The sequence below is a fragment of the Carassius carassius genome, chromosome 35 (genome assembly GCF_963082965.1).
Source record: "Carassius carassius chromosome 35, fCarCar2.1, whole genome shotgun sequence".
In the NCBI taxonomy this organism is placed as follows: Eukaryota; Metazoa; Chordata; class Actinopteri; order Cypriniformes; family Cyprinidae; genus Carassius; species Carassius carassius.
In genome coordinates this window covers 23,122,280-23,133,391 of record NC_081789.1, presented here as the reverse complement: position 1 = coordinate 23,133,391, position 11,112 = coordinate 23,122,280, and the positions used below count along the sequence as shown (strand labels likewise).

At 39.0% G+C, this 11,112-nt stretch overlaps 1 protein-coding gene across 1 annotated transcript; it reads right to left on the bottom strand.

Annotated features, from left to right (window-relative positions):
* Window positions 1–8,809: 8,809 nt before the first annotated feature.
* On the bottom strand, window positions 8,810–10,680 carry neurod6a (neuronal differentiation 6a). Its single transcript, XM_059524174.1, has one exon. The coding sequence runs from the start codon at window positions 10,050–10,052 to the stop codon at window positions 9,069–9,071; it is 984 nt and encodes a 327-aa protein (XP_059380157.1). The 5' UTR covers window positions 10,053–10,680; the 3' UTR covers window positions 8,810–9,068.
* Window positions 10,681–11,112: the final 432 nt, after the last annotated feature.

Here is an 11,112-nt window from a genome sequence, read left to right as displayed (position 1 = left end):
AAGAATTATTAGGAACACCTGTTCAATTTCTCATTAATGCAATTATCTAATTAACCTATCACATGGGAGTTGCTTCAATGCATTTAGGGTTGTGGTCCTGGTCAAGACAATCTCCTGAACTCCAAACTGAATGTCAGAATGGGAAAGAAAGGTGATTTAAGCAATTTTGAGCGTGGCATGGTTGTTGGTACCAGACGGGCCGGCCTGACTATTTCACAATCTGCTCAGTTACTGGGATTTTCACGCACAACCATTTCTAGGGTTTACAAAGAATGGTGTGAAAAGGGAAAAACATCCAGTATGCGGCAGTCCTGTGGGCGAAAATGCCTTGTTGATGCTAGAGGTCAGAAGAGATTGGGCCGACTGATTCAAGCTGATAGAAGAGCAACTTTGACTGAAATAACCACTTGTTAAAACCGAGGTATGCAGCAAAGCGTTTGTGAAGCCACAACATGCACAACCTTGAGGCGGATGGGCTACAACAGCAGAAGACCCCACCGGGTACCACTCATCTCCACTACAAATAGGAAAAAGAGGTTACAATTTGCACCAGCTCCCCAAAATTGCACAGTTGAAGACTGGAAAAATTTTGCCTGGTCTGATGAGTCTCGATTTCTGTTGAGACATTCAGTTGGTAGAGTCAGAATTTGGCGTAAACAGAATGAGAACATGGATCCATCATGCTTTGTTACCACTGTGCAGGCTGGTGGTGGTGGTGTAATGGTGTGGTGGATGTTTTCTTGGCACACTTTAGGCCCCTTAGTGCCAATTGGGCATCATTTAAATGCCACGGCCTACCTGAGCATTGTTTTTGACCATGTCCATCCCTTTATGACCACCATGTACCCATCCTCTGATGGCTACTTCCAGCAGGATAATGCACCATGTCACAAAGCTCAAATCATTTCAAATTGGTTTATTGAACATGACAATGAGTTCACTGAACTAAAATGGCCCCCACAGTCACCAGATCTCAACCCAATAGAGCATCTTTGGGATGTGGTGGAACGGGAGCTTTGTGCCCTGGATGTGCATGCCACAAATCTCCATCAACTGCAAGATGATATCCTATCAATATGGGCCAACATTTCTAAAGAATGCTTTCAGCACCTTGTTGAATCAATGGCACGTAGAATTAAGGCAGTTCTGAAGGCGAAAGGGTATAGAATATATATATCTGTGATTGTGTTTTGACAAATATGAGAGATATTCAGACATGAGTGCTTAAGGTGCTTTACCCTCATTATCATGTCTGTGACTTGTCAAAGAGGTTGACACCCGAAGGCAATGATGGAATGAACATTTGTGCCTAAATTGTCTTTCAGAACTGTACACCATGCTGATTCCTCCCTCCAGTGGAGCTGCACAGCTCAGGAAGTGTTTGATGGTGATATAGATAGAGAAAGTTCTGAAGAAAGTCCCAGATTTACAGAGAGATTTGATTACATCTATCCATTATCCACACAGTGAGTGATGGAGTCGCTAACCATCTGTCATCTGATTCATTTGCATCATCAACACCTGCCTGCCTGTTTATGGCTCACCACATTTTTTTTTAAATCCTCTCACACTTTTTTGCCACTTTGATGGAATCTGAAAATGTTTTGTTAAAACAGAAATGAAAGCACCCTTGCTTAAAGCTATGCTTCACTTCATTACTCTGAGGCGAAGCTGTCATCGCTGGCTCGAAATGGCACAATAAGGCAAAGAGAAATGTGCGCTTGATTCATGATGCTTTGGCAGCAGAAGACATGAATCACTCATGTTTGAATTTTTTTAAATTTCTATTGTGATGACAATACATCATGGACAATACATCAGGTTTAAGGTTTTTTTTGCGTGCAGTTCGATTGAAGTCAACAGAAAGACGGTTTAACACATTATTTTTGTTGAATTACATTCAGTACAGATGGACAACCGACAGCTTATTTAGAAATTGAGGTTTTGCTGCAGGGAACCAAACAAATACATTTTTATACAACCAATGAAAATAAGAATAAGAGGTCAATCTAAGGATCTATATTGGGAGGATTCAAATAAAAATAGTGAGTAACTTCATTTTGTTTGCCTATGAATATAGTCATAGCCTCCTGTTCCTTATAATGCTCACATAATATAGTTTATTCTATAACAACACAAAACACAAAGCCTACCTTGCTATGCTGTTAATGTCCAATGGAATCTTGGGGAATGTAGTCCACTGGAAACAATTAAGCAGATAGGCTTTGTGGCATATGAGATCGGACCACTTGATGATTTTAATGAAACAACCCACTTGACCACTTAATTCAGAACCAAAAGAAATCTTTAGAAACTTCTACTGTTAGACTGAAAACCTCTGTATTTTTGGGGGGTTTAATTTGGTCAGTATCTAAAAGTGGGGCTGCACTGTTGCCTTTTATGGGAACAAAAAGGGAGAGATTTTCGCCTGAAATCTTCTTCACCTTTAACTGTGGTGATAATTTATGGCACTGAATCTGGTGCCAAGAGACCATTTGCTCATTGTGTCTGTGTCAGTGTCTGTGTCATTTTACAAAGACACACACAGTCACACATACACAGTCACACACACACACACACACCACACACACACACACACACACACACACACACACACACACATTTTGGACAGATTCATAAACAAGTTTATGTAATAAATAGCAGCTGAGCGGCAGTGGCTCAGAGGTTCATGTAGTTCATGTAGTGGTTCATGTAGGTTGTCTACAAACTGGAAGGTTGGTGGTTCAATCCCCGGCTCCACCTGACCAAGTGTCGAGGTGTCCTTGAGCAAGACATCTAACCCCAGCTGCTCCCAACGAGCTGGATGGCGCCTTGAATGGCTGACACCGCAGTCGGTGTATGAATGAGTGAGTGAGTGAATGGGTGAATGTGAGGCAAATTGTAAAGCGCTTTGGATGGCCATGTGGTCTGTTGAAAGCGCTATATAAATGCAGTCCATTTACCATGAACATGGAGATGTTCAGCTAGGATTTGTAGGTCAGGCCTGTATCTCAAAAACCACTTAAGCATTCTGATCCATATAAAATTAGGTTCTCAATTGATCTTCATGCCGAGATGTGCGCTTAGGGTTCAGGCAAAGACATTCATCAGAAATAGTCATTAACTTTCCTTTAGTCTAGATTTAACATGGAATACAAATTACTTTACTGTCCAACGTTCGGTTTTAATGGCTGCATAATGTATCTGTGATTAGCCAACATCGACTTCAGACAAACTTCATGTAATTTGTCCAAATGGGAATAGTTCATACATTTTTAATATTAGGTTTTGAAATTCACATTAACGACCAACCAGATTGATGAGCTCTAGAGCCTCTTGATGTCACAATCTCTGCCAAATAGCTGAAAATCAGCTTTAGTTGAAATTCAGATGACTTTGTGACCATTGACAGTCAGGTTCACTGTAAAAGAGATTTGCATCCGAAAAATCGCGAGTCTCTATTAGTTTAAGTTAAGCTTGTGGGTCAAATGTAAGGGCTGTAAAATAACAGAGAGATCAAGTACCCTGGAACCCTCATACTGAAAACACAATCACATCCCATGCCAGGATACACACACAGAGTGCCAAGTCTAGAAATAGGGGCGTTCATCTCAGCCAGGATGGGTGCCAAACTGACACCAATCTAATATGCAAATGAGTTGCTGGCTGATGATGTGGTTGCTTCTGTGGGGAGGATCACCTGCACCTCCTCTCGCAGGACATGGTTTTCAAAGGGGTTTATCTCCTTAAACCCTCTAATTAAAATGAGAAATCCCTAAGCCACCAGCACTCGCACGAAAAAAGAAAAGAAAGAAAGATTGTTAGGAAAATTCTGTGTCCCTCACCATCTGCAACCCGGGACTTGTGGAGATTTTTTGGGAATGAGACTGAGAAAGGGAGCAGGAGAGGGACTAACGTATGACAACACCCTTTCTCCACCCGTTAGAGGGGTGTCGAACAGATAAATCAACATCGCACCAGCTCTACATTCTTCATTCCTAATTACCGTTATTATTAACAAGCAATTCATTCCAGAAACTGTCTCTGAGGCTCTCAGGTGTGAGTTACCGAAAGCTACTGAGTGAACCTTCATTAACAACTATAATCAAACAACCTCCCTCTGAAGCACGCCGGCAGAGATCTCGATATCTGCATTGCATGTTTAGCATGAGCTCGGAAATGTGGGCTTCGTCCAAATTCCCGTACTTTCAATAGTGTGCATTAAATTTAAGAGCTTCTCAATATTAGGTGTGTGTGTACTATGAATAGACTTCTGGAACATCTATTAAGCTAGTTGTTACCTGTGACTTGAGAGGAAAAGTCCACTGCATGCTTTAATATCCCTACAAAAACTGGTAAACAAATACCAAAATATTATTTTAAATGCTTTTTGCTATCATATGATTTAGTTGGAACATTGTCCAGCATGGGGCAGAAGGAACAATGATAACTAGTAGCATCCATAGTCTGCATCCAAGTGTGCACACTTACCTTATGGTGAAAAACACTGAAATGAGTAAAACAGTATGTTGAAATTCCCAGTACCATCTTAAATATAAAAGAGAAAATAACCATTATCTGGTTCCCCAAAGAACCTTTCAATGAAGAGTTCATAAAATATTTTTTTAAGAACTTTTAAATAATCTAAAGAACCTTCTGTGTGATGTAAAGGTTCCATGGATCTTAAAGAACCATCAATGTCTATAAAGAACCATTATGAGTGTATTCATAAAACAGCAGGCAAAAAGTAAGTAGAATACTTTTTCAAAAGAAGTACATACTCAGAGAGTATATAATGAGGTCATAATGGCAGGTTGGCATTGACCTCTGACACATAACCAACAATTTATTCAGGTTTTGTTTAACAAGTCCAATTTAACCACAAGAAACCACGTTCTTGGTCCCTAGCACTTACTCTTAAAAAAAGAGCCATTTATAAAAACAAATCCCATGGCCAGTGCATAAATTTCCTATGGCCTTATGGGATAACAAACTTGAGAATTGCAGCATTAAGGATTGTTTAGCATAACACTTAGATGTTCATTCTGTTCACATATTATATATCAGGATACATAATTGGATGGGTCATTCGACCCAACTGACCATGTACAGCTTGACCACTCTGGACAGATTGTATTTGGTGATCACGTTTGGTGTGACTCATCCTTCAATGATAGGATCTGGAACAGAAGGGTTGACATCAGAACACAGAAGGGAGCATCACACCTGGACAAGAGCTGAGTGATCGTGATCGTGATCATGAACGTGAGTATGTAGTAGCCTAATTCACCTCCAACCGTCCACACATACAAAATATACGCCCACAAACTTGTATACACTCACATACACCCACCCACATACATCTGTACCATATGCTCTTCCACACAATCAACACAAGTAATTTCATTTAATCATTCAAATGAGATGAATGAAATTCATACTCACATAGAGAATTAAAAACAAATGGCAACCAACGTTTTTAACAAGGGAATGGCATCTTTTAGGTTAGACGCCATATTGAATTTTACGCGGATGAAAACGAGGCTGTGAGGATAGACTTTTACAATGGCACGCACTATAAAGTCCTAGATCACGTAATTTTCACAACTGACAATTTTCGAAATGTTTTTTTTTTCTTTTGTTCATCTGAACAGTCTGTATGTTGTTGAACACCAGTATAAATAAACACATCGTAGCCTCGTGTGTGTTTCACAGCCTCGTTTTCATTCCTGTCAAAAAATAACATGGCTGTACTTTGACTAAGGTCGCTGTACATTAATATGTGAGTGAGTTGATAAAGTTGACTGATGATATTTGAAAAATATATACTATATTATGGTCCTTGTCGCTTATGCACATTTGCATAGCATTTTCGTTTAGTCGTCTTTTTTTTTTTTACTTTTTTTTCATATAGGCCTAGTCTTATCATATAATCGTATTTTAATAGATATCATGTTGGGACAATAATTCAACTGTCACATTTGTTGTAAATTTATTATAAACAGTAGCCTATATGCTGGCCAGAACAGGTGTTTCACAAATTGCTTTGTGTTTGATAATAATAACATAATAATAATAATAAAAGTTTAAAACGTACTTTAAAGTGTATTTTATATTTTACATTTTATATCGTTAGAGTTCGATCTATTTGTTTAGGAATATAATAGGCTATCTATTAAATATAATTTAAATAGGCTAACTGGAAACAGGGGCTGGCTAAAATAAGGCATGCATCTTCTCCGTCAGTAAACAGATTAGTTAGGCTTTTATCTAAAAGTAAATAACGCTTTAAAACCTCGACAGAAAGCGTGTAGTGAGAACTTTCCACTGTTCACATATAGAAGTGTTGCTGCTCATTTTTCAGCTGTTCGTTCCTGCCAGCTTTGTCTCTGGGGTGGCATATGTTCTGCCTCTCTCGAGTTTTGTGAAATATCGCCACTGTGGGGTTTTTCTGACACCTCAACATCCCCACAGCAAATCAAGAGTCTAGTCTCACACGATCGGTGATTGTGCAGGTTGAATTTTTGCACCTGTCAACAGCATTAGTTGTTTTAGGACAACGTGATGATTAATTGGATATTAACGTAGATTACTGGTCTATTTTTTCTTTGAAAGCGTGAAAAGAATCAATTAGGACTATAGGCCTACCAGAAAGAATAAATAAAAAAGTATTGTGAGATATTGCCAATCTAGTCAAAACTGTCAGTGACTGTGAAGCTAACTTTAATTATGGACTCATAACCACGGTTTTATTTTTTTATTATACATTATTACACACACACACACACACACACACACACACACACACACACACACACACACACACACACACACACACACACACACACACACATATATATATATATATATATATATATATATATCGTAATAGTAAACTATTAGTTGTATGGCTTTTAAACCCATTTCATTGCAACCTACGTATTATGAATGCTGTCATTTTGGTTTCTCGGGGATAACAATGCACATTCGCGGGGGAATAGCTGTTTTTGGGCTCCTGATCCGCAGTCTGTCGCTGTTTGGCCCGCGTCCAGCTCACTGCTGAACTCAGAGACAGGAGAGAGTCCAAGACAGACAACCTTTACTCCCCTAAACCCAGTCCTGAATAGCATCTCAAGAACGTCTCATTTTACAATTAACCTTGACCAACGCGTCTCATATAGGCCTGCAAACTAATGCACGAGATGGATTTGGTGATTCTGGCGACTTCATGACTTAAATTCCTTTGTCCTCTGTTGATAAACAGATGATGATAGGAATTTATGACCTCTGTAAAATGGTTATGTGATTGTAGCAGATAGGCCTATATATTTTAAGATTTTAAATTTATAGATCTAAATAATATAGGTTATTATCTTCGTAAATTTTAAAGCGTTGTTTGTTCATGAAAGGTTTTGCAATTATCATAGAAAACAAAATGCGCCATTGCATTACATTTTGTTTTCGTTTTTTTCTAGAGGGATATAACGAGGTTAAGATAGCATATATATATATATATATATATATATATATATATATATATATATATATATATATATATAAATGTGTGTGTGTGTGTGTTTGTGTGTGTGTAAACTAGATATGTCTATTTTATTTTATTTATGATTTGAATTTGATTTTAGAGACTGTCGTGCATTCAGAGCAGTGTTTTCAACATAGAATTGTATTCAATTAAACTTTATTTTACTGTACAAAACAACTCGACAGTGTACAAAGACCAGTTTCAGTGCATTCAGTCATTACATACACAAAAAAGATCCCGTTTGGTGATAAAAATCAGAATACACAAATCCACCACTGCAGACGTCCATGACATTGCTTAAATGATGCGTGACAAATATATTAAGGCAGGTTTTCCCGTGACATGAGTTCACTAGACAGCACACAGACCTTTCCATTAGAGATTTTACATGCTTCAAATGCATTTGCTTACAGTGATTAATCCGAGATTGTACGTAATGCCACCAAATATATCGACGACTTTACATTTGAGAAAACACAGAATTGTCAAACAATCTGTTGCATAATTAGTACATCATCGTGTTGTGATATTCCTTCATCATACTTTTGAAAATGATGCGCATAGACAAATGTGATGTATTTGAAATATTTGGAAATTAAGAGGGTGCTTAAAACTCGATTGTCCACATTTGTAAAGTTAAAATACACATATTGAAATCAATGAAACAAATGTTTACTATAGATACCGTTATTATTTCGTTTTTCAGAATTACATCCATTGCCTATATATTTTAAATAGGCCTATATAATCTTCTATAGGAAAACAAATTGATTCAATAATTTACCTTTAGTGGTGGTCGTTAACATATTATTACTATTATTGTAAATAATAATAATAATAATAATAATAGCCAATTGCTGAATACATTTTTGCCAACATATAGTGCCCTGTCTAATACATCACGAAACTTTTGTAAATAAAGATTAAATTTTTATTCAAAGGAAATAAATACAACTAAAGTTCTTAACGTTTTTATGTTATTTCTCATAAACGAATAAACTAATTTATGTATTACAAAATGATGAGCAACAACAAAATTTTAACACCAACATTTTGAAGTTTTTGCGAACATTATTTATACAAATTAAGTGGATAAATTAATGGTCAGATCGAGAATTATAGATTTGTGTATTGCATAGCACCCTTAGCAATTATTGCTCTCATATTTTACTGAATTTTCATCGCAGATATTTGAATGACCTTATAATCAAAAGATGTCCTTACAGACAGATTTAGATCTATAAATACTCACTCCATTGAATTATACCGAAAATAAGCAAGAAACTCTGCGTAAAACACTGTTATAGTTTATGGATTGTTTTTCCATCAGATCACATATTTTGTCGAACAGTTAAAAAAAATCTATAATTAGGAACAAGAACGTTTTCCATTTAATTAAAAAGGATAAATAATAAAATATCCGATGGCTTAAAACCCAAATCAGAGATAAACTTTATAAATAATACATGTGCGATAATTGAAAGTCCTGCATTTTCAGTCCTTTTCACTCACGTTTGACTTTCTCTCATTAATTATGAAAAGTGTTTACTTCGTCTTGCATGGGGTAAAACTGGCCGCGAAGGTGAATGTCATATGGGAAATGGAGATCCGAGGAGCCTCTCGCGCTCTGGCTGATGGAGGAGCGCGGCGGCACGGCGCAGTAGCGCGTGCTGTAGTGGCAGCTCTTTCCGTATTCGACCGGCTCTTCGTGCTTGAGGGAAAAGATCCCGTTAAAGTTAATAGGCGGGCTTAAGGGACCGTCAAACTGAGGGCTTCCGCATTCCGGCGAGACACTCTCGTAGAAAGACTCATAAGAGCTGCAGTAGTTGAATGGCCTGAAGGGTTTGACCGCATCTACCGAGGGTCCCGAGGGCGTCACCACACCCGGACTGTGGTAGGTTGTGTACACGGATTCGTATGGTGACCTGCTGGAGAACGACGCCTCGCTGTTGATCTGATCCGTGATGAAGTTCCTGGCATTCAGCTGCAGGCATCCGGCCACTAAGTTGGTGGTGGGCTGCGAGAGCCCTTTGCACAGGGTCTGAACGAAGGTCAGCAGGTCAGGCCTCTTCCCAGTGCTCAGGATCTCGGAAAGCGCCCAGATGTAGTTCTTGGCCAGCCGCAGGGTTTCGATTTTCGATAGTTTCTGGGTTTTGGAGTAGCAGGGCACCACCTTGCGCAGACTGTCCAGGGCATTGTTCAGACCATGCATTCGGTTCCTCTCCCTGGCGTTGGCCTCCATGCGCCTCATCTTGACCCGGTCCACCCTGGCTTTGGTCATTTTCTTTTTCCGAGGCCCTCTCCTCCGAGGCAGACCATTCTCGTCTTGTCCGTCTTCCCGTTCATCCTCATCCTTCTCCGAATCCTCGTCCTCCATCGTGTGGGAGAGCGTCTCCTCCTTTTTAAATGGCTCTTGTTTAGTGACCTTCATTTCACCAACGCAGTCCCGTGGAAAGTTTGCCCCAAATTGACTGTCCATTATGACAGGATCATCAAAGGGAAGAGTCAGCATTGTGCTCTTACTGGGGATGATGAGAAGATAATAGATCTTCGGAATCAATCAGCAGTGATTTAAAAACAACCTATGCATGGTGCTCAATAAATACACTCTTGCAGGTACAGTACAAAAGATGTCACTGAGGTTGTACCCTTTATTACTAAAACCTACCTTAAAGGTACTTATATGCACCTGTTAGGGGTAATCATGATACAAAGGAGTACCTTTTGAAAAGATACCAGTATTGTGACAGCTTTTGTACTTTTTTTCTGGAGTATTAACATAACAATAACAGACAGAATGCCAGAAGATATAGATTCTCTAATCAAATCACAAAAATGTAGCTGCAACCAACAATGCAACAGAAATACTTCTGTAAACTTGTCTTCATGTGTGAAATTGCATCACATTCATGCATTTACAAAAACATAAAGCTTTAAAATTAGGTGAAAAGGCAGACACAGTCATGCAGCACAGATGTCCATCCTTACCCTCAAACAATCCATCTTACCTGGATTATGATGGTTTTCATATTTCCTATTTTGAACTTTTTTTTTCCGCGTGCTGTTTTAGCAGGTGAACAGCTCGTGCGTTTTTCTCACCTCCCCACTGTTCTCCTTGTCTCGCGCTAAGAGAAATGACACTGATGCCAACTGCCAGAGCTGGTACCCATGCCATCTGCCGCTGACGTCACGTGGCATGGGTTGATCACGTGACCGGGTCCCGGGGGACCTGTATTTCTCCCCTGATCATCTGGCGTGTGCCTCGAGCTGTGTACCACTGCAAAACCACAAAGCAGCCTCAATAAAGGACTGGGTACCAGCATCCACCATTAGAATCTGATGCTGTGGATGAAGAGGAATACTGTGAGACGGTCAGGGAATTACATTTCTTAGTCTTTGCTGGTAGAAATTAAGAAATTGGGATTCGATTTTCATGTATAAGTGGACTAATTCTAAATAGACACAAAATAGCTTCTTATTTATATATTGTGTAAACATGTATGAAAAAAAGGTCAGTGCTGGTTAATGACAGGAGGAACTGGATGATTGATGGCTCTTGTTTGCCTGGTCAG

Excerpts from the sequence above, each read along its gene's own strand:
- neurod6a (XM_059524174.1), bottom strand. The coding sequence starts at position 10,052 with ATGCTGACTCTTCCCTTTGATGATCCTGTCATAATGGACAGTCAATTT.